Here is a 23,991-nt window from a genome sequence, read left to right on the forward strand (position 1 = left end):
GTACTTTAATAACATTAAACTGCATGTTTAATTACAAATTAGTGCACTTATTGTACTTATAGTACTTTATATAACTAGTACATGTTAGAAATATAGTATGTTTTCAAGTCATTTTGAATATTGTAGAGTAAGACTACCCTTGTAAAGCATTTATAAATGGTTTAAATATGTTAATGTTATTAGTTAGGTCAAAAATACTTTAAAAATCTTTAATAAGCAGTCATAACACCTTGAAAAAGGGCAAACGTGAGCTGTTATATCTGATGAGCACCGTGTGAACGTGATGAAGCTGAGTGGTTTAATGCTGACTGACTAAGATCAGTAAAAGACCTGAGCTTTAACGGTGCAAATGAATGCGATTTCACTATTAGACAAACAATAGCGCACTGTACTTTTTTATTTGTGTTGTAAGTGCTTATTAATGTTATTACATTTTAAGGTCTTTATAACCTAATTAAACACATTCATAAACTTTGTTTAAAACCATTTGTAGGTCTAGTCTCTTTCTAAGGTGGTTATCAATACTTATTGGATGATAACTGAAGATACTGGACATCTTTGAGGAAATGGCTCAGCCACACACAAAGATGGTTCCTTAGTAAAGATTACTTTTCTATATAGAACCAGGAACACTCAAAAAGCCGTTTGCATGATTTTAGGGTTCTTTGCATGGTGAAATGGTTCTTCAGATTAATGGAGAATGTGTTGGTTCTACATAGCACCATAAAGGGTTCTTCTGTTGTTAGCAACTTAACATCATCACAATAGCAGAACCCTTTTTGGTGCTATATAGAACCATCATATTCTGAAGGACCTTTTTTATGATGCAAAAAACCCTATAATCATAAACTCACAGGGTTATTTAAGGGTTCACGGTTCTATATAGAACTATTCTCTCTACTGAAAAACCCTCTTTTTAAAAAAATGTAACAGCAGATCACAATAGTATTTGTCCTATTGTGTTTATCCTAATATCAGTGTTGAACACTCACTGCCTGATACACACATAAATGTACAGGTCATTCTCTCAGAGTTCTGCTCAGGGCTGTTCCACCTTCTGTCTGTTCTGTCTTCTCAGAGCTCTGGAAGGTGAAATATGGTGATGTGTATCAAGTGTATCTGAGGCCAGTGATGTCACTTGTTGGCCATGTGGTCCAGCCCCGCCGTGTTGGAGTGTGTTGTGCCTGTGAAGTGTGTATGAGCCTCACAGAGGGTGTGTGTAGGGACAGTAGTAGTAGATCCACCTTCATGCACAGTTTGGCCTTTACTGAGCACCACTTCTGATAACCCCTCTCACTGCAGTAAACACGGCCGCACTCCGCTGGAATGTGGAGGCCGTTAGTTTTCCCAAATAAGGTCATGTACACGCGGGTGAGTCAGAGAGGAATCCTCCACACCCGCGGACTCAGAGGGGCTCCGGACCTCCGGCGGCCACAAGGGCCCCGCCGCATGGGGGCCGAGTGACCCTCCATCTATCTCAAAAACAGCCCAGCATTTTTTTCTGAATGTTTTATGATATTCACTCTATCCTCGTTTCTCAAGCAGAGTGTGGAGACCTGTCTCTGTCCCTGTCGGCTCACATTTATCTTTTTGCTCCTTCTGCCCTCTCTCTCTCTCTCTCTCTCTCTCTCACTCTCTCTCTCTCTCTGTGATCATCTGAAGTTTCCACAGATCTGCTTTCCTTCCCAGCGCTTACCTGCCTCTGGTACATATCTTCCTCTTCCTTCTTGATGTTTTTAAACTGACTTCACAGCTTTGTGAACTTCATATTAACATACATCAAACAAGATGTAATAAGCACATATTGCAGTACTAAGTGGACCTCCTGTCCACTTTTCTGTGTGTAGGTTCAAGTGTATTTAGGTTGGGGGGAGTTTGTGCTGGTCATGTGTCAGGAGTAATAATCTAATTGTGCAGTAAAGCGTGTCTAATAACCCGCCTGTATCTTGTGATGTAAATCTGGGATTATCGTCTGTGTCTGTCTAAAAGAACGTATCATCTTCAGACCGAGGCTCACAGCCATTATAGATAGATTTACTTAGATTCTGCACTGTGAGCTAAGATGGGTTAAACTTACTTAAATGTCAAGTTATTAGGCCTAAAAGGCAAGTTAACTTTTGTTTTTGTTATATCCCATAATTCTACTTTGACTGCTACTTAGTTTTCTGTTTCATTGTAATTAAGATACCAAACCCTACTTGTTAGAATAAATAAAATGTTTGTGACCTGATTTTTCAAGTTTAACTTTGTGAGTTACTCAAAGCTAAAAACCCACTTTAATTTCGCATTTCATTTGATAATTAAGAAACTTTCTCTGATTAAGTGATATTGACCACTTTTCCAAATACTTAAGGGGTAAAACTTACTCCACCAGCACAGACCCCCGCTTAGCAGCTGAGAAAACGATAATTTGTCAAACACAAGGTCAGGCAACTGAGAAAAGGGTACACCTGTGGAAAGGTAGTCTGAGTGGAATGACAACACATATGCAAATAGTGGCCAGGAGCCAACGGGGACAAGGAAGTTTTAACCAACAGGATTGTGTCAAACTGTATTTCACTTAAATAACATTGAGTTTCAGTTCTACACATTTGTTGAGCAACAGCAGTGCAGGTTCAGTTTCTGACTGTGGCTTCAAATCTGCCAACAGACTAAACTTAACTGCAGTTAGTTGAAAGTTCATCAAAATCATCAAAAACGTCCCCTAAAATAAAGTAATTGAGAAATATGTGGCATTATTCAGTTTTATATACAACAAACATCAGTTATTAGAGTTAACAAAATGTGGGATTACAGTGGTTACACTCGACCGACTTTACAGGACGAGATAACTGCCTGAAGGATTAGAGAATATTCACCACTTCTCAGCTCCGACTGACTCAGTGTAGTCCTGTTGAGCCCCATAAGCAACTGAGCTGTGAAAACAGATGGTAGTAATGTGAACAGAACAAAAAGGAGGCTTAGAATGTAATCAGCCCAACAGTTCATCTAAAAAGCATCATAATTCAAAAATTTGTAAATGAAATGCCTTTATTTTTTGCCTCATCTGTGAATTTACTCCAGTTTCCTGTCTGTGTCTGTCCTGTGTGTTCATTTCTTCAGCATGTCACTTTCTTCTCTTCCTTGCTCCCGTGTTAGTTGGTGAATACATTTTTCATCTGCTTTTATTTATTTAATTTTTTTATGTTTCTCACACAATCACAAAATGTGCATTAATCTCCATTTTGCGCAACTCACCCTCGTGGTCTGACCTGTAGGGGGAGCTGGAGAAGCAGCTTCTGCAGGCAAACCCAATTTTGGAGGCTTTTGGTAACGCCAAGACCATCAAGAATGACAACTCATCACGATTTGTGAGTTTCAGTTAAAGAAAAAGTGTTGCTGGCTTCACTGAAATGAAATGAATAAAATCCTGAATAATTAATCACATCCTAAAGTTTGAAATACTCTTTTTTTCCACAGGGCAAATTTATCCGAATTAACTTTGATGTAACGGGATACATCGTTGGAGCCAACATTGAAACCTGTATCTTTTCCCACTAAGATCCAATCCCAATCCCAATTCCAGTCGCCAATCTTTACCTCTGCCCTATCCTTAATCTTTAAACTCTCATCCAATAATAATTCCCAACCCTTAACATATCCCAATCCCATTCCCAGTTTGTAGCTCATCCCAGTAACAATTCCCAACCCTTACCTCATCCCAATCCTAATTCCGAAACCTTACCCCATCCCAATCTCAATTCTCAATCCTTACCGTATTCAGATCCTCAACCCTTCACCCATCTCAATCCAGTCCTTACCCTTTACTCCATGTCAGTCCTCAAACCTTATTCCATCCTAGGTCTTAGTTCCCAGTCCTCATACCATCCCAATCCCTAACCCCATTCAAATTCCAATCCCTAAACCTTACCCCAAACTATTAACCTGCCAATGCCCAAACTTTTGCCCATTTTAAACCCAATCCCCAAGCCTTACCCTATTCCAGTCCTAAATTCTTACCATATCCCATTATCAGTCCTCAATTCTTATCCTGTCCCAATCTCCAAATTTTATTCCATCCCAATCCTAAAACTCAAGCCATACCCCATTCCAATACCCAGTCTTTACCTAATCTCAATACCAACCCCCAACAGTTAACCCCAGTCTTCAACCCATTCTTCATACCAATCCAAATCCCTTCCCCTGAATTACAGTTCCCAAAGTTTATCTTCCCAACTCTATCTAACTTTCTTTATGCATCACCAATGTTAATTCTTAGTCCCCATCCCAGAGCCCCAGACTAGTACATCTAGGTTCCTCCGTTTTTGGAAGTCACTGTGCACAGACTTTCTCCTCACAGCACCAGAGTGAGCTCCTGCAGGGCTGATAATCAGCTGAGCTGAATCAGGTGTGGTGGAATAGTGGGGGGTCTGAAAGCTGTGCAGGTGGGCAGGTCTGTAGGACCCTTGCAGCAGAACATCTGCTCCATAGTCATCTTAATGACAGAGACAGATTCGAAGTGTTTCCTTAACACTGGACCCTATCAGACCTGCTGGAGAAGTCACGCTGTATCAGACAGGCAAAGACAGAGAGAACTTTCCACATTTTCTACTACATGGTGGCAGGCGCAAAGGACAAGCTGCGTGGTAAGAGCAAGAGCTTTAGAGATTGGGCAGTGAAAGAAGCTGATTATTTCAACTGTGTTCAAACTGTTATTTCAAACCGTGTACGGTTTGTCAAGCTGATTGTCTGTGATTCTTCAGGTAACTTAAGTTATGATCACTAGCGACTGGTTACCGAGGTTGTTTTCACAGCACACAGTGGATGTTTCTGTCATTTGCATTGGCCTTTTGGCCAAACAGCTATTAGGAAATAGTTACTCCATTCTGTTCCCACTTTGACACATCGCACTTTGCTTTGTTCTGTTCACCAGAGGAGCTCCTGCTGGAGAGCTTCAGCAATTACCGCTTCCTCGTGAATGGCCACGTGCAGATCCCAAGCCAACAAGATGATGAGATGTATGAAGAAACCATGGAGGCTATGAACATTATGAGCTTCAGCGATGAGGAGAGAATAGGTATGGAATGTAGAAACTTTTTCATTCTAGTACAGTTTGAAAACATTATTTATTTTTAGTGAAATGCCTAAAGAATGCAGTGCAATGGAAGAACGGTAAAAATAGGATTTGAACTGTTTTGGAATCTCTTTCATTTCAGGCATCCTCAAAGTGGTGTCCACTGTGCTGCAGTTGGGGAATATTGAGTTCAAGAAGGAGAGGAACCAGGAGCAGGCCACCATGCCTGATAACACCGGTGAGACTCCTGCAAGAATGTCTGATAATCAAAAAATGAACAATCTGTACAAAAAATCACAATCTGTTTAAAAAATTTACCTTTGTCTTCATCAGCTGCCCAGAAGGTGTGTCATCTCTCAGGCATCAACGTGACAGACTTCACCAGAGCTATTCTGACCCCTCGTATCAAAGTGGGTCGTGAGGTTGTACAGAAGGCCCAGACCAAAGAACAGGTAACGACTTAACTAGTTGACAAAAGAGCTGGTCACCTGTGGGTTAAGCTTACTGTAGAAACAGGTCCCTGATGAAGGTTTTAGCATCAACAGAGGACACAAACTCACACAGTCACTTTTAATACTCTGCTTTTTTTACAGGCTGATTTTGCAGTTGAGGCTCTGGCCAAAGCCACGTATGAGCGTTTGTTCCGCTGGATCCTGGGCCGGGTCAACAAGGCACTGGACAAGACGAAACGACAGGGAGCTTCCTTCTTGGGCATCTTGGACATTGCTGGCTTTGAAATCTTTGAGGTTTGTGAGTGCCAGTGCTTCTGAAATGGTGAGATGCAGCCTAAGTAACACCAAGTGTTTATAAACACCACAGTGTTTATAATCCTCCTGCAGGACAACTCGTTTGAGCAGCTGTGCATTAACTACACCAACGAGAAGCTCCAGCAGCTCTTCAACCACACCATGTTCATCCTGGAGCAGGAGGAGTACCAGCGTGAGGGTATTGAGTGGAACTTCATCGACTTTGGCCTTGACCTGCAGCCCTGCATTGAGCTGATTGAAAGGCCGGTAAGTCTATTGAAATTTCCTCCACACTGCAAGATTTCTTCTTTTACGGTTCAGTGAAACGATACAAGTCATATCGCCCCCTACACTTCCTGTAGTCTTTTACAGTCTGTCAGACAGAGTGGATCATGTGAAAATTATAGTGTTTTCTAAATGAAACAATAGAAGCCATATCGCCCCCTACACTTCCTGTAGTGTATTGCAGTCTGTCAGAATGACTGTCATATGAACAGTTTAGAGTACTTCTGTTTGTTAAACAATACATCAATTATTAAAAAGTTGGCTAGTTGTCACATTGCACAAATGCAGCCTCTGTGTCTAAGGTGGGCCTCATCTGTTTTTACTGTGAATCCACTAGAACAACCCCCCAGGTATCCTGGCCCTGCTGGATGAAGAGTGCTGGTTCCCCAAGGCCACAGACATCTCCTTCGTAGAGAAACTCACAAATACTCATGTCAATCATATCAAATTTGCTAAACCAAAGCAGCTGAAGGACAAGACTGAGTTTTCTGTGCTTCATTATGCTGGAAGGGTGAGTTTTCAAATGTATGAACAGGTAGTTTTCATTTAAATCTAGTGATATTTATGGTTTCTTTTCTTTACCGGTTAATTTTTTAATGTAAAGTTTATTGCGTTGTGTGTAATCAGTGTACTGAGTTTGAGGGTGGAACGTTAATGCTATGGTTGTTCTGTCTGATGTAGGTTGATTATAATGCTGTAGCGTGGCTCACCAAGAACATGGACCCACTGAATGATAACGTCACTTCTCTGCTCAACAACTCGTCCAGCCAGTTCGTGCAGGACTTGTGGAAGGATGGTCAGTAGCAGGGTTTTAGTGTACCAGATAAATGGCTAGTCTTAATTGACTGTTTAAATGTAGTTAAGCGCAGTGGTAGTCCTGCTCTTGCTTGCTGCAGGTACAACAAGTTAGTTTCTCCAGCTGCTGCACAGCAGAAAAACCATTATTCCATATTTTACATTATAAATATTCCATTAAACCCTGTTTCCTCTATCATGGGTAACCACACTTGTGTACTGGTTTAAATGATGTTGAGATTTTTCCTGATTTAAATTGTCTCTCAGTGGATCGAGTTGTTGGGCTGGAGACGATCGCTAAGATGTCTGACAGTTCCATGCCAAGTTCCTCAAAGACAAAGAAGGGGATGTTCCGTACTGTCGGCCAGCTGTATAAAGAATCCCTGGCCAAGCTGATGACCACTCTGCACAACACACAGCCGAACTTTGTCCGCTGCATCATCCCCAACCACGAGAAGAGGGTGTGCATCGTCTAAATGATCCACCAAAATTCATAACCCTAAAGCTCTAACCCCTCAAACACTTCTACACTCTCATAACTGCAAAACTACAAATAACTCAGAAGAGTTACAGAACAATTTATAATAAATGAAATACTGAAAATACTGAAATTTTTTAATAAACATTGTATATATTTGAAATAAGTATGTTTATAGTTATGGACTGATGTGTATGTATTGTGCAGGCAGGGAAGCTGGACGCTCACCTGGTTCTGGAGCAGCTCAGGTGTAATGGTGTGCTGGAAGGTATCAGGATCTGCAGGCAGGGCTTCCCCAACCGCATCGTCTTCCAGGAGTTTAGACAACGGTCAGTAAACTCAAACCGCACCCTAAATAAAACCATCAAACCAACACCAAGCATTTGTACTCAGAGTGTAAACACAAACTCCTGACTGTAAATGTGTGGTCTCACACCACAGGCCAACATTGTGGAAGTGACTGTAATCAGTAATCGCAGACGTGATATTTTGATTTTTGAGATATGTGAGCTACATTATTTTATTCTAAAATGGATTTCAGGTATGAAATTCTGGCAGCTAACGCGATTCCTAAAGGATTCATGGACGGTAAACAAGCCTGCATCTTAATGGTAAGTGTACTATAATCCTACAACGGTGACTACAACACTGGCTGAAGTACTGACCACAGTACTGATCATAGTTCTGACTACAGTGCTGAACATAGTGCTGACCATAGTTCTGTCTGTAGTACTGACTGCAGTACTGGCCACAGTTCTGACTGTAGTACTGACTGAAGCACTACTGTCTGCAGTGTTTTACTATAGTACTAACTCCAGTACTGAATATAGTACTGAATTTAGTACTAGCTATAGTGCTGACCATAATACTCACCGCAGTACTGACTATAATACTGAGCCTAATACTGATTTACGTACTGGCCATAATACTAACCGCAGTACTGACTGTAATACTGAACATAGTCCTGACTGTAGTATTGACCATAATACTACTACTACTACTGGCCATAATACTGACTGTGGTAATGACTGTTGTACTGACTGCAGCACAGACTATAGAACTGACTGCAGTACTGACCACAGTCCTGACTATAGTATTGTTGTTTTGAGTCCAGTACTGATTATAGTACTGACTCCAATACTGACTGTGGTACTAACAGCAGAACTAACAGAATCACTGAATGCTGTACGGATAACACTAATTGCAGTGTGGACTGGACTTTTACTAACCGCAGTGCTGACTCTAGTACCTGCATGTAGTGCTGATTGTGGGATCTGCTAACTGTTTAATTGCTTTACAGTTGAGTTTCTCTCTCTTACTCAAATCTTGTCCTGCAGATTAAGCACCTGGATCTAGACCCTAACTTGTTCCGAATCGGGCAGAGTAAGATCTTTTTCCGGACCGGAGTTCTGGCCCAGCTGGAGGAGGAGAGGGACCTGAAGATCACTGTCATCATCATCGCCTTCCAGGCCCAGGCCAGGGGCTTCCTCGCCAGAAAGTGAGAACCAATCTTACAAATGGTGAGAGTGTCTGAAACAGCTCAGACCGTGTACCACATCTTAACATCTGTTCTTCACCTGTGCAGGGCATTCGCTAAGAGGCAGCAGCAGCTGACAGCTATGAGGGTGATCCAGAGGAACTGTGCAGCGTACCTCAAACTCAGGAACTGGCAGTGGTGGAGACTCTTCACTAAGGTCAGTCTTATCTAGAACATATACCAAATAACAACACTGCTTAGAAGAATGTGTGTGTGGGTGTGTGTGTGTGGGTGTGTGTGTGTTTGTGTGTGTGTGAAATTTGTGAACGTGAATAAAACCTTAACATTAATCATACAATTTAAAGGGTTCTTCCTAGAACCTTTACATTATGTGGAGATTCTTTAGACTTGAAGCTTCTTCACCCTCAAACATCTAATTTACAAAAATGATTCTCTAATGAATCGTCCATTGAAAGGTTCTTCATACCAAATATGGGTCTTTTTTGTTTTGCACAAAGAACACTTTTCAGCCACTTATTTTTAAGAAAGAAGCTTCTACTCCTTTTGAGTCTTGGTTCCTCTCATTGGTTCTTCTACATGCTTTTCAGAACCTGGAAGGTTCTCCTGACTCTGTATTTCTTTCTGTGCTGCGCTTTAAGGGGCCCATGTCATTTTAGATACATTGAAAGCTGATTTGTTGTCTGTACAGTGATTGAGTTTTGTGTATGTGTGTGTGTTACCTTTTGCAGGTGAAGCCTCTGCTGCAGGTGACTCGTCAGGAGGAGGAGTTAAGCCTGAAGGAGGAGGAGCTTCTAAAAGCCAAAGAATCCTCCCAGAAATATGAGACAGAGCTGAAGGACATCATACTGAAGCACACACAGGTACTACAGACTTAGGAAGATCCCTTTCTCCTTCACTGCTGTGTTGTTTTCCTTGCAGTACCTGCATGTTAACCTGTAGGATGTGGATGTTGGTGAATTAATGAAGTTTCTCTGTAGATGCTGGAGGAGCGTAATGCTCTGCAGGAGCAGCTCCAGGCTGAGACAGAGCTCTATGCTGAAGCTGAGGAGATGAGGGTGCGCTTAGCTGCAAAAAAGCAGGAGCTGGAGGAGATCCTGCACGAGATGGAGGCGCGGCTGGAGGAGGAGGAGGACCGCAGCGCCGCCCTGCAGGTGGAAAAGAAGAAAATGCAGCAGCAGATCCAGGTGGGCTGCACCGAGGGGTCCTAGATGTGCTCTTGATTCAGCTTATATATTAAAAGTACAATAAAATACTCAGTAACTAATTTGGAAGTCATTTTCCGAATGTCAGTTCTCTCTTTGAAGGAAGTGAGTATTTACAGTCATCATCCATTACCCGGTTGATATAATAAATACTTCATTAAATGAAACAAATGAAATCAGGTGATGCTGATAGAACTGAACAAATCCATGTGATGGCTGAAGTGCAGCGAGAAATTATTTTCCCTTTTTACTATGTGTTGTATATATTACTATATACAGTCTGATGTAAAAGTATCTTGTTGTTTATTCTGTGCTATCAGGAACTGGAGGAACATCTGGAGGAGGAGGAAGACGCTCGGCAGAAGCTACAGCTGGAGAAGGTGACCTGTGAGGGAAAAATAAAGAAGCTGGAGGACGACATCTTAGTGATGGAGGACCAGAACAACAAATTGCTGAAGGTGAGAACATTCAGATTAACTCACAGTTCATCTTCTGAAAGATGTTCATCTACTGCTATACATATATATATGTATGTGTGTGTGTGAGTGTGAATACTAAAAACTTAATTTTTTAAATATATATATATATATATAAGTATATATATATATATATATATTTTTTTTTTTTTCAAACATTTGAACAAAGTAATCCAATATTAAATCTCAATTTTAATGGTCTCTAATATTGCCCAGAATGAAATCTACATATCCATATGTTTGTGTGTGTAGGAGAGGAAGCTTCTAGAAGAGCGAGTGGCTGATTTCAGTGCTAATCTGGCTGAAGAGGAGGAGAAATCTAAAAACCTCACCAAACTCAAGAACAAACATGAGTCAATGATCTCCGAACTGGAAGGTCTAAACAACCAAACGTCCCCATCCTATAATACCTCATCCCATAATAACTCATGCTATAATACCTCATCCCATAATAACTCATGCTATAATAACTCACCCCATAATAATATTCATCTAATAATAACTTGTCCCACAATATCTCATCTTATAATAATCATCCCACAATAACTCATCCAATAATCCCTGTATAAACTTATGAAACTTAGGAAACTCCATCTACTCTCTTTCTGCTGAACAGTGCAATTTTCTTCATTCTGAACTTCAGCACAAGTACTGATAGTAATGCTGTAGTGATGTTGTTATTATAATGATAATAATTATTAACTGTTAATAATCACAGCTTGTCTTTGATCTTCAGTACGGCTGAAGAAGGAGGAGAAGACGCGTCAGGAGCTGGATAAAGCGAAGAGGAAGCTGGAAGCGGAGTCTAATGACCTTCAGGAGCAGATTGCTGACCTTCAGGCTCAAATTGCAGAACTGAAGGCCCAACTGGCCAAAAAAGAGGAGGAGCTACAGGCTGCTCTTGCACGGTGACTATCACAATTATCACAATATTAATTAAATACATAATTGCTAATTTTGGAAGAAAATCTTGTATCTCTATTTTTTTCAGTTTTCAGACATAATTTGAAAATGCCTGTTGCTCTTTACATTGTGTATGAATTTTAGAAAGAATGGACCAGGAGAAATGGCCCAAAATGATGTCGAAAAATTCTGGTTCCTTTGACTTACATTAAAAGTAAAGCAGGTTTTTTCCATTTATAGTAAAGTTCCCATTTTGGAGATACAAAGGTTTTCTTCCAACAACAGCATTAATTACATTAATGAAGGAGGTCTCTGGGTTTTGCTCAAGGCATATCACAGTATGTAGCAAAATAATCACCGTAGTTTCCACAGAACCCTCAAATGGTGAGGGTGGAGTGTCTGAGGTGTTGGAGGTGTTGAAAGTGTTTAAGGTGTTGGAGGCTTTGGTAGTGTTTGTGGTTTGATGGTGTTTCTGATTTTGCAGGTGTTTGAAATCTTGGAAGTGTTGAAAGAGCTTTTGGATATGTTATTGGAGGTGTTTGAGGTGTTGCAAGTGTTTGATGTTTTGGATGTGTTTGTGTTGGAGGTGTTGCAGGACGTTTGAGATGTTTAAAGTGAGTTTCTCCTTCTGTCCCTCAGGCTGGAAGATGAGATGGCTCAGAAGAACAACGCTCTGAAGAAGATCCGTGAGTTGGAGGGCGTCATCTCAGACCTGCAGGAGGATCTGGAGTCAGAACGTGCCGCCCGGAATAAAGCAGAGAAAACAAAGAGGGATCTTGGGGAGGAGCTGGAGGCACTGAAGTCCGAATTAGAAGACACGCTGGACACCACGGCAACACAGCAGGAGCTCAGGTCAGCACACAGCCATTTACACAGAGACAATATAAAGTGAACAAACAATCTGCTGTGTTTCAGATCTCCTGAAAGCTTTTTAACCAATCAGCCAAGATGTAGCTGGTGTTTGAAGTTTGCTTCTTTAGTTTTCGTATTGGAGCTACAAGTAATGAAAGTGTATACCCCGCCAGTTAGCACTGTGCATACTGCATACCTTATACTTATCTCAAAGCATGTGAAGGTGTTCAGTATCTCTAATAGACTTGCTTATGACGTTTCTGATGCTGTATAAAACACTGTTATATATAAACACGGACTGGATTGGACTGCTTTATGTCAGCCGTGTAGCACCAGTGCTAAAAAAAAATAAAAAACTAAACATGACTGGCTGATGGATTACTTTCAGGATAAGGGAGAAAACTGTAAATGGGATTTTTTTGGCTGAACTGCACCTTTAAAGTGTCGGCCTGTTGGCGCAGGGCGAAGCGTGAGCAGGAGGTGACTCTGCTGAAGAAGGCGATGGAGGAGGAGAGCCGCTGTCATGAATCTCAGGTTCAGGAGATGAGACAGAAACACACGCAGGCTGTGGAGGAGCTCACGGAACAGCTGGAGCAGGCCAAGAGGGTAAATAAAATCTGCTATTGTTCTCAAACCACTTGTTAGTCCAAGTTGTTCTGTCTTGACCTATCTAAACAAAACCTTTTACTCCATATTCACACATCCATCCATCCATCCATCCATCATCTTCCGCTTGTCCGGGGTTCGGGTCGCGGGGGCAGCATCCTGAGCAATGAGGCCCAGACCTCCCTTTCCCCAGCCACTTCCACTAGCTCCCTGGGAGGGATTCCGAGGCGCTCCCAGGCCAGCTGGGCGATATAGTCATGCCAGCGTGTCCTGGGTCTTCCCCGGGGTCTCCTCCCCGGTGGACTTGCCTGTGACACCTCCCAAGGGAGGCGTCCAGGAGGCATCCTAACAAGATGCCCGAACCACCTCAACTGGCTCCTCTCGACGTGAAGAAGCAGCGGCTCTACTCCGAGTCCCTCCCGGATGACCGAACTTCTCACCCTATCTCTAAGGGAGAGTCCAGCCACCCTGCGGAGGAAACTCATTTCAGCCGCTTGTATTCGCGATCTCGTTCTTTCGGTCATTACCCAAAGCTCATGACCATAGGTGAGGGTGGGAACATAGATCGACCAGTAAATCGAGAGCCTTGCCTTATGGCTCAGCTCTTTCTTTACCACAACAGACCGGTAAAGAGCCCGCATCACTGCTGACCCAGCACCAATCCGCCTGTTAATCTCCCGCTCCCTTGTACCATCACTCGTGAACAAGACCCCAAGATACTTAAACTCCTCCACTTGAGGCAAGAGCTCATCCCCGACCCAGAGAGGGCTCTCCACCCTTTCCCGCGTGAGAACCATGGCCTCGGATTTGGAGGTACTGATCCTCATCCCGGCCGCTTCACACTCGGCTGCAAACCGATCCAGTGAAAGCTGAAGTTCACGGCCTGATGTCCCCAATAGGACCACATCATCTGCAAACAGCAGCGATGTGACCCTGAGGTCACCAAACCGGACACCCTCCATCCCTTGACTGCGTCTAGAAATTCTATCCATAAAAATTATGAATAGAATCGGTGACAAAGGGCAGCCCTGACGGAGTCCAACTCTCACTGGGAAAAGTCTGACTTACTGCCGGCCATGCGAACCAAGCTCCTGCTTTGTTTGTACAGGGCCTGAATGGCTCGTAGCAAAGAGCCATGTACCCCGTACTCCCGAAGCACCTCCCACAGAATACCCCGGGGAACACAGTCGAATGCCTTCTCCAAATCCACAAAGCACATGTGGACTGGTTGGGCAAACTCCCATGAACCCTCGAGAATCCTGGAGAGGGTAAAGAGTTGGTCCAGTGTTCCACGACCAGGGCGGAACCCGCACTGCTCCTCCTGAATCTGAGGTTCGACTATAAGCCGGACACTCTTCTCCAGTACCCTTGCATAGACCTTACCAGGGAGGCTGAGGAGTGTGATTCCCCTGTAGTTGGAACACACCCTCCGGTCCCCCTTTTTAAAAAGAGGCACCACCACCCCAGTCTGCCAATCAAGTGGCACCACCCCCGATGTCCATGCAATGTTGAAAAGGCGTGTCAGCCAAGACAGCCCCACAACATCCAGAGCCTTGAGGAACTCGGGACGGATCTCATCCACCCCTGCAGCCCTGCCGCCAAGGAGCTTTTTAACTACCTTAGCGACTTCGGCCTCAGTAATGGACAAGCCTATTCCCGTGTCCCCAGACTCTGCCTCCTCACTGGAGAACATGTTGGTGGGATTGAGAAGGTCCTCAAAGTATTCCTTCCACCGCCCAATGACGTCTTCAGTCGAAGTCAGCAGCACACCATCTCCACTATATACAGTGCTAGTGCCACACTGCTTTCCCCTTCTGAGTCGGCTGACGGTTTGCCAGAATCTTTTCGGAGCCGACTTAAAGTCACTTTCCAAGGCCTCACCGAACTCTTCCCACACCCGGGTTTTTGCCTTGGCAACGACTGAAGCCGCAGATCGCTTGGCCTGTCGATACCTGCCAGCTGCCTCTGGTGTCCTACAGGCCAACCATGTCTGGTAGGACTCCTTCTTCAGCTTGACGGCATCTCTCACCTGGGGTGTCCACCACCGGGTTCGAGGATTACCGCCCCGACAGGCACCAACTACCTTGCGACCACAGCTACAGTCAGCCGCTTCAACAATGGAGGAGCGGAACATGGCCCATTCTGAGTCAATGTCCCCCACCTCCCCCGATATCTGGTCAAAGTTCTGACGGAGGTGTGAGTTGAAGATCAATCTGACAGGTTCTTCTGCCAGACGTTCCCAGCAAACCCTCACTATACGTTTGGGTTTGCCTGGTCTGACTGGCATCTTCCCCCACCACCTGATCCAACTCACCACCAGGTGGTGATCAGTTGACAGCTCAGCTCCTCTCTTTACCCGAGTGTCCAGTACACATGGCCGCAAGTCCGCTGACACGACTACAAAGTCAATCATTGAACTGCGGCCTAGGGTGTCCTGGTGCCATGTGCACTTATGGACATCCTTGTGTTCAAACATGGTGTTCGTTATGGACAAACTGTGGTTTGCACAGAAGTCCAAAAACTGAACACCACTCGGGTTCAGATCAGAGAGGCCATTCCTCCCAATCACACCCCTCCAGGTCTTACTGTCGTTGCCCACGTGAGCGTTGAAGTCCCCCAGTAGGACAATTGAGTCTCCAGGAGGAGCACTTTCAAGTACCCCTTCCAAGGACTCTATGAAGGCTGGGTATTCTGAACTGCTGTTCGGTGCATAAGCACAGACAACAGTCAGGACCCGTTCCCCAACCCGAAGGCGTAGGGAAGCTACCCTCTCGTCCACCGGGGAAAACCCCAACATACAGGCGCCGAGTCGAGGGGCTATGAGAAAGCCCACACCTGCCCGCCGCCTCTCACCATGGGCAACTCCAGAAAAGAAAAAAGTCCAGCCCCTCTCAAGGAGATTGGACCCAGAGCCCAAGCTGTGTGTTGAGGTGAGCCCGACTATATCTAGCCGGTATCTCTCGACCTCGCGCACCAACTCAGGCTCCTTCCCCGCCAGTGAGGTAACGTTCCAAGTTCCAAAAGCCAGTTTCAGCAACCGAGGATCAGAACGCCAAGGCCCACGCCTTCGGACACTGCCCGATCCACAATGCACCGCACCCCTACTACTGCCCCTCCCATCGGTGGTGGGTCGATGGGAGGGGGGACTCATGTAGCTCCTTCGGGCTGGGCCCGGCCGGGCACCATGAGTGAATGCCCGGCCACCAGACGCTCGCTGGCGAGCCCCTCCCCCAGGCCTGGCTCCAGGGTGGGGCCCCGGTAACCCTGATCCGGGCAGGGTACACGAGTCCTGCTTTGTTGTCCTCATAGGGGTGGTTATGGATCACACTTTGTCTGGCCTGTCACCTAGGACCAGTTTGCCATGGGAGACCCTACCAGGAGCTTTTGCTCCAGACAACATAGCTCCTAGGGTCCTTCAAGCACACAAACCTCTCCACCACGATAAGGTGGTGATCCATGGAGAGGCATATTCACACAGTTTCACAGAATTTGTAATTACAAGCAGTCAGCAAACATTTTATTTCATGTACACAGAATCTGTAACTATAAACCGCCATGCATTAGTGAGCTCCTTCTGGTGTGTTTCCTTCACTTCAATCATTCAATCACACTCAGCCTACTGGGTAGAATCTGCTAAACACAGCTTTGTAATGACCTGCAGATTTAAACCCTGTTTACACAGATGCTGAAGTAATTTCTTAGATGATTAATTGAGTGTAAATTTGAGTCAAATACTTTTTCAATTGATAAATTAGTTTTAAAGAAGTTATCCCTACTTTTAACACAATCAGTGTTTAGATTTCACTTAGAAAACATTGAAAAATCTCACTCTAGAGTTTATACTATGATAGCGAATGGTTGACACTAGTGCTGATCACGGATTTGTGTGGGTGCAGGTGAAGTCTAACCTGGAGAAGGCGAAGCAGGCCCTGGAGAAGGAGACATCAGAGATGACAGTGGAGATACGCTCGCTAACGCAGGCCAAACAGGACGTAGAACACAAGAGGAAGAAAGTGGAGGGTCAGCTGACAGACCTGCAGGCACGCTTCACCGACAGCGAGAAACAGAAGGCGGAGCTCGGAGACCGAGTGGCAAAGATCACAGTGAGTCACTGCAGTAGCCATTAGCTTTCTAGCAGGCTAGCAGTTTCAGCGGTCACGTATAACAGATTAGATTAGATATCAGCAGTGCTAGAAGATCATAGAAGATCATAGAAGTTTGCTACATAAAGCTCAGTGTGAACTCAGCACATCAAATATTATAGTTTTAAAAATATGAAATGTTTTATAGTATTTAATTGCCACGACGTATTAAATGTTGTTAGCACAGCTGCTCTTAGGTTAGCTGACAGTGAGTGGGCTGGGGAGGTGAATCTAACAGTGTGTAGTTTTGACGGAGTCTTTACTGTTACTGTAACAAAGAAAAACCCTTCCTGGGTGTGGGTGTGTCCTGAGTGTGTGCCCTCCCCCAACCCACTGCCTCCCTCCCCTGGCCCCTGAGTGGATGTGTGCTTACTGAGTGTGCGTGTCCTCCCAAAATGGGTGTGTCCCTTTATGGGTGGGCGTCACCACTCATTTAATTCATCATGTACACTGAGGAGGTGTGTAAAGTTAGAGTAGTCGTGTCATAACATGCGTTCTCCTGTAGGTTGAGCTGGAGAGTGTAACTAATCTCCTGAATGAAGCTGAGGGGAAGAACATCAAACTGAACAAAGATGTGGCCAGCCTCACCTCGCAGGTCCAGGACACACAGGTATGCTCTTTATACTAACATCATACCTATTCTGCTCTTTATATTAATTTATTCTAATATTGTACTTGTTCTAAACACATACAGGTACTCCTCTGTATTGTTAATCACAATATAAGCACACAAATACAATACGATCTCAGTATAATCACAATAAAATCACAGTATAATCAGAATATAATCACAATGCCAGTATTTTATTCTAAAGTGTTTTTTATAGTAAAAGTCATGTTCTTGCACGTATGTGGAACTGCTGTTTGTTGAGACATTGGATTGCATCTGAGGCCATATGTTGACCTCTGTGTGACCTCAGGAGCTCTTGGCAGAGGAGACAAGGCAGAAACTGCAGTTTTCCACCAAACTGCGTCAGATGGAGGACGAGCGGAACAGCCTGCAGGAACAGCTGGAGGAAGAGACGGAGGCCAAGAGGAACGTAGAGAGACACGTTTCCACCCTCAACATACAGGTGCTGACATAACTGCGGAGTCACTGTCAATGAAATAAAAACAAATTCAGGAGCAGATACATGAAAAAATTATTCTAATACGACACCAATTCAGATGATTAGGAAGATTGTAGATGAAAGCAAGTGCTAAATTAAGCTGTAGATTATTCTAAAATGATGAGAATCCCTGGATGATGAAAAGAGTTATGGTTAATATGATGTTAGCTGACTGTTTGTTGTACCGTTAGTTGTCAGACTTTAAGAAGAAGCTGGAGGAGATGGCGGGTAATGTGGAACTCCTGGAGGAGGGAAAGAAGCGTCTGCAGAGAGACCTCGAGGCATCTAATACACAGTTTGAGGAAAAGGCGGCTGCGTATGATAAGCTGGAAAAGACCAAGAACCGCCTGCAGCAGGAGCTGGAGGACATCCTGATGGATCTGGACAACCAGAGGCAGCTTGTGTCCAACCTGGAGAAGAAACAGAAGAAATTTGACCAGGTGAGCTTTAGTTATTATAAATCAAAATATAAATATATGAGCAGAACTTTACTTTAAAATGCTGCCATTAAATAGCAACAACAGTTAATCCCATATTGACTGTGTTTGCTGTAGATGCTGGCGGAGGAGAAGAGTATCTCCAGTAAGTATGCTGAGGAGCGCGACCGTGCGGAGGCGGAAGCACGGGAGAAGGAGACGAAGGCGTTGTCTTTAGCCCGAGCACTGGAGGAGGCACAGGACGCTCGAGAGGAACTGGAGAGAGCTAATAAAGCCCTGAGGGTTGAGATGGAGGACCTTGTTAGCTCCAAGGATGATGTGGGCAAGAACGTAAGAAAAACATCCCTAGACATATTGATCTATGTGTATCTATAGACAGACAGATAAATAAATAGATGGAGAGATACATAGGGCCATTCGTCGTTAGGTAATACTGCATAATGTCTGCTTAGAAATGAAGATCTGTTCTATGCCATCTGATAATACAAATTAAACAGACCCAAGTACAGAACCCTGGGAAACACCACAATGTATATGTTGTAGGTCCTGGAGAATAAGTCCTCAACCTCCTAAAAAATTTAATCTTATACAATTCTGTGTGCAAATGAATGGGTAGAATAACACTTTGTTTAACTAGAGAAATAACTTCAGCAAACTGCAGGCTGTACTCAGAACTCTAACAAATTGTTCTATTTGGAACTGTTCTGGTGCAGGTTCATGAGCTGGAGAAGTCTAAGCGTAGTCTGGAGGCTCAGGTGGAGGAGATGAAGACCCAACTGGAGGAGCTGGAAGATGAGCTGCAGGCGGCTGAAGATGCTAAACTGCGCCTGGAAGTCAACATGCAGGCTCTGAAAGCTCAGTTTGAGCGTGACTTGCAGGGCAGAGATGAGCAGGGAGAGGAGAAGAGGAAGCAGCTCTTCAAACAGGCGAGTTAAAACGCTGGACCGATTTAGCACTTGGACAATAACATCTGCAGATAACAGTGGGTTTATCAGCAGTTCAGTTTATCAGTGGAAATGATGCTGTGAAAACACTTAAATGTCTCTATAAATAATATTTATAAAAAGAAAGTGGCACTATTTTGAGCAAACAGACTCACTGATGCTAAAGAGTTCATGTTTGTATTAGATTATAAGGGTATTTAAGTGCTTGTTTTAACATATGTTAATAATGTCAGTAAATCTATATTATCTGTCATAATTACATTGCCACAATTATATTTTCATATTTATTAGTAAATAATATCCTAATATCAATAATGTCTAACAATCTGCTACAGGTTCGTGAGCTGGAGACCGAGTTGGAGGATGAGCGTAAACAGAGAGCTGCCATGGCCGCCTCCAAGAAGAAGATGGAGGGAGATTTGAAGGACCTGGAGAGTCAGATCGACACAGCCAATAAGGGCAGAGATGAGGCCATTAAACAGCTGCGCAAACTCCAGGTCACCTTCTGATGAAAACACACTTTTTCACATACTTTTTCCATTAAAATAAAGACATAACTCAGTACTGTCATGTGGTATCTCCTGAATCATTCACAATTGGTGCTCATGAACTTTGACAGGCCCAAATGAAGGACTTCCAGAGGGAACTGGAAGAAGCCCGAGCAGCCCGAGAAGAAGTTCTGTCCTCAGCAAAGGAGAATGAGCGGAAGGCTAAGAACCTGGAAGCTGAGTTGATGCAGCTACAGGAGGTAGAGCTCAATAAAGAACACTTCATATCAAAACTTCATTTTAAGGCCATAGAAAACCAACTGGTCAGTTTTGCCATGTTAGTGTTTAAAGTAAAGTGGGTATAATTTCCTAAAAAACTTGATGGTTTGTAGGACTGTTTTTGGATCAGTAACTGAAGCTTTTGATTTGTTGGATTGTTTTTGGTTTAGTAACTGAAGCTGATGGTTTGTAGAACTGTTCTTTGATTAGCAACAGAAGCTGATGGTTTGTAGGACTGTTTTGGGATCAGTAACTGAAACTTTTGATTCGTTGGATTGTTTTTGGTTTAGTAACTGAAGCTGATGGTTTGTATGAGTGTTTTTGAATCAGTAACTGAAGCTGATGGTTTGTAGAACTGTTCTTTGATTAGCAACAGAAGCTGATGGTTTGTAGGACTGTTTTGGGATCAGTAACTGAAACTTTTGATTCGTTGGATTGTTTTTGGTTTAGTAACTGAAGCTGATGGTTTGTATGAGTGTTTTTGAATCAGTAACTGAAGCTGATGGTTTGTAGAACTGTTCTTTGATCAGTAACTGAAGCTGATGGTTTGTAGGACTGTTTTTGGATCAGTAACTGAAGCTTTTGATTTGTTGGATCGTTTTTGGATCAGTAACTGAAGCTTATGGTTTTGTAGGACTTGGCTGCGGCAGAGAGAGCGAAGAAGCAGGCCGAAGCAGAGCGTGATGAACTGGCGGATGAGCTGGCGAGCAACGCATCTGGAAAGTAAGTATCACTAACACAGCGATTAAAACATGGTTTCCACCTTTTTATATGACCCACATTTATTTATTTTCCTCAAAAGTCTCAAATTTCAGACATGATCAGTTAATGATTTCTATTCTAGTCTGTATTAGAGTAATTTCAGTCCAGTTACCTGAGCCGATTAGTTTGGTCTGCCTGTTTTAATGAATCCATTGTTTGATTCCAGTTATTTATTTTGGAGTAACACACAATCATGATTTCATATTCATGGTTTCATGTTTCTATCTTCTCTATATCTAGATTCTGTGATGAAGAAATTAGATTTGTATGATATTAGCAGCCTGGCTAACATGATTACAGGGTAATGCCCTGTTGCTAATTACTAATAAATATTGTATAATGCGTAACAGTCAGTGCTGTGCATGCCCTGCATGGGAAGAGTGAAAAAGACCTAATCTTCTGGTTTTAGCAAGCTCCAAAAGGCTGTGATAATTTTATGGGATGTATATTTGATATTTCTGTGATTTATCAAGTAGTTTAACATTTTACATAACACACTGAGAGTGAGATTGAAAAATTCTATTAAAGATGCTAATTTCCTATCACGTATTAAAACAGAGAAGTATGAGAGTAATGCAGTGGACTGGTGTCTGTGTTGCTGTAGGTCAGCGCTGAGTGATGAGAAGCGACGTCTGGAGGCGAAGATTGCTCAGCTGGAGGAGGAGCTGGAGGAGGAGCAGGGCAACATGGAGATGCTGAATGACCGTCTGAGGAAGAGCGCCCAGCAGGTCATCATCACTGTTATCACTAACACACTCAGCGTCATCCACGTTCTGTACAACCAAATAGACCTGAAACTCTGCTGAACCTCATACTGTTTCAATTGCAGTGACGGCTCTGTGAAAAATCCCCCGGTTTCCCCCCATTTACCTCAAACGTCGATCACCTGAGACAGTTTTAGCGCTGGAGCTATGAGGCTAATGTAGCTAACAAGTAATGGAAGCTTAACCCCCACCCAATGAGCATGATGCTAACTGCTTGTGGAAATCATCTTCTGTATCATCTGTATCTATAAAATAGATAAGAGTTTGTCACATAGCTGAAAACAGTTACAACCATCTTCCAGCCTGAATCTTCACAGTTAGAAGAACACAGTTCCATCTATTTTTATTTTGCTGAACTATCGCTGTAAGCAATTTCCTCATTTGGTCACCGACAGCTTTCAGAACCTTTTTTCTTTTTCTCCTCTTTTTCCATCTTGCAGGTTGACCAGCTGACCAATGAACTGCAGACAGAGCGCTCCACCTCGCAGAAGAACGAGAGTGCTCGGCAGCAGATGGAGAGACAGAACAAAGAGCTGAAGACCAAACTGCAGGAGATGGAGAACCAGGTCAAATCCAAGTTTAAATCCTCTATCTCCGCCCTGGAGGCCAAGGTGGCTCAACTGGAGGAGCAGTTAGAGCAGGAGAACAGGTGTGGATGAGGTTTTTAATGATAAACAGAGTTATTTTTCCAACAATGAAAGGAGAGTGTGAATGAATAGTTACTTCTGATGATTTGAATTCAGTCTTGTACATGTTGAATTTATGCGGTCATAACATGGTTTGGTTATGGTTGGTAACTCAGGGACAAACAGGCCTCAGCTAAGACGATGCGTCAGAAAGAGAAGAAGCTGAAGGACCTGATGATCCAGGTGGAAGACGAGAGGAAGCAGGCAGAGCAGTACAAAGACCAGGTCATTCTCTCATATCTGTATGACTGTCTTTTGGTGCCTTGATTTGCTAGAAGAGCTAACTTTTAAACATTGCTGCCAATAGCACAGCAGCACAGTGGCGCAGTGGGTAGTGCTGTCGCCTCACAGCAAGATAGGCCTGGGTTCATTTTGGAGTAACACACAATCATGATTTCATATTCATGGTTTCATGTTTCTGTCTTCTCTATATCAAGATTCTGTGATGAAAAAAATAGATTTGTATGATATTAGCAGCCTGGCTAACACAATTACAGGGCAATGCCCTGTTGCTAATTACTAATAAATATTGTATAATGCGGGTGACCAAGGTCCTCTCTGTGTGGAGTTTGCATGTTCTCCCCGTGTCTGTGTGCGTTTTCTCCCACAATCCTGAGACATGCATTTAGGCCAATTGGACATGCTACATTGCCCCTAGTTGTGAGTGTGTGTGTGACTGATGACGGAGAAGCGGCTTAGAAAATGTGTGTGTGTGTGTGTGTGTGTGTGTGTGTGTGTGTGTGTGTGTGTGTGTAAACAGCATTGATCATTCAGTTTTTAGTCAGGAAGAGTCTTTAGTTGGCAATGGCCTTTAATTAGGTATAGTCTTTAGTCAGTACTGTCTTTAGGTGTCTTCAGTCTGGAACAAGTTTTAAATGGGAAGAATTTCTGTTGGGATTAGTTTTTATTTTGGGGAATACATTTTAATTGGGAATAGTCTTATTACTTCAGTAGTTATTTGGGAACATTGTTTAATTGGGAATAAACTTTATTTGGGAATAGTATTTAGTTGGCAACAATTTTAATTGATAATTAAATTTAGCTGGAAACAGTATTTATTTGGGGACAGTGTTTAATTAGGAATAAACTTTAATTGGGAGCAGAATTTAGTTGAGATCTGTGTTTAGTTGGAAAAAATCTTCAGTTGGAAATAAATTTTAGGTGGGAAATTTATATAGTTGGGAACAGTGTTTACTCTAGAATGAGCCACAGTTGGGAAAAATCTTTAATCAGGTATAGTCTTTTCCCAATTCAATTCAAAACATCTCCCAATTCCAGTGAAGTTGGGACGTTGTGTAAAGCATAAATAAAAACAGAATACGATGATTTGCAAATTCTTTTCAACCTATATTCAATTGAATACACTACAAAGACAAGATATTTAATGTTCAAACAGATAAACTTTGTTTTTTGCTAATTGAATTTGATGATTGCAACACGTTCCAAAGAAGTTGGGACAGGGGTGTGTTTACCACTGTGTTACATC

General features: G+C 43.1%; 1 protein-coding gene across 3 annotated transcripts in view; it reads left to right on the plus strand.

Moving 5' to 3' along the window:
• Positions 1–23,991, plus strand: part of myh11a (myosin, heavy chain 11a, smooth muscle) — a 57,206-nt gene that overhangs the window by 27,109 nt on the left and 6,106 nt on the right. For all 3 annotated transcript variants that reach the window (XM_017715754.2, XM_017715751.2, XM_037536318.1), the window contains 34 exons: positions 3,258–3,350; positions 3,460–3,523; positions 4,527–4,625; positions 4,913–5,056; positions 5,196–5,291; positions 5,387–5,505; positions 5,647–5,799; positions 5,893–6,066; positions 6,422–6,595; positions 6,766–6,880; positions 7,147–7,340; positions 7,565–7,686; positions 7,899–7,968; positions 8,695–8,855; positions 8,943–9,051; positions 9,584–9,715; positions 9,833–10,039; positions 10,378–10,515; positions 10,786–10,909; positions 11,270–11,441; positions 12,076–12,288; positions 12,750–12,894; positions 16,791–16,997; positions 17,542–17,646; positions 17,957–18,109; positions 18,337–18,585; positions 18,700–18,912; positions 19,296–19,508; positions 19,862–20,023; positions 20,146–20,274; positions 20,928–21,016; positions 21,660–21,783; positions 22,260–22,468; positions 22,622–22,730. In XM_017715754.2, coding sequence (XP_017571243.1) covers positions 3,258–3,350; positions 3,460–3,523; positions 4,527–4,625; positions 4,913–5,056; positions 5,196–5,291; positions 5,387–5,505; positions 5,647–5,799; positions 5,893–6,066; positions 6,422–6,595; positions 6,766–6,880; positions 7,147–7,340; positions 7,565–7,686; positions 7,899–7,968; positions 8,695–8,855; positions 8,943–9,051; positions 9,584–9,715; positions 9,833–10,039; positions 10,378–10,515; positions 10,786–10,909; positions 11,270–11,441; positions 12,076–12,288; positions 12,750–12,894; positions 16,791–16,997; positions 17,542–17,646; positions 17,957–18,109; positions 18,337–18,585; positions 18,700–18,912; positions 19,296–19,508; positions 19,862–20,023; positions 20,146–20,274; positions 20,928–21,016; positions 21,660–21,783; positions 22,260–22,468; positions 22,622–22,730 — 4,980 coding nt within the window. The remainder of the gene's footprint in view (positions 1–3,257; positions 3,351–3,459; positions 3,524–4,526; positions 4,626–4,912; positions 5,057–5,195; positions 5,292–5,386; positions 5,506–5,646; positions 5,800–5,892; positions 6,067–6,421; positions 6,596–6,765; positions 6,881–7,146; positions 7,341–7,564; positions 7,687–7,898; positions 7,969–8,694; positions 8,856–8,942; positions 9,052–9,583; positions 9,716–9,832; positions 10,040–10,377; positions 10,516–10,785; positions 10,910–11,269; positions 11,442–12,075; positions 12,289–12,749; positions 12,895–16,790; positions 16,998–17,541; positions 17,647–17,956; positions 18,110–18,336; positions 18,586–18,699; positions 18,913–19,295; positions 19,509–19,861; positions 20,024–20,145; positions 20,275–20,927; positions 21,017–21,659; positions 21,784–22,259; positions 22,469–22,621; positions 22,731–23,991) is intronic.

The sequence above is a fragment of the Pygocentrus nattereri genome, chromosome 30 (assembly GCF_015220715.1).
Source record: "Pygocentrus nattereri isolate fPygNat1 chromosome 30, fPygNat1.pri, whole genome shotgun sequence".
In the NCBI taxonomy this organism is placed as follows: Eukaryota; Metazoa; Chordata; class Actinopteri; order Characiformes; family Serrasalmidae; genus Pygocentrus; species Pygocentrus nattereri.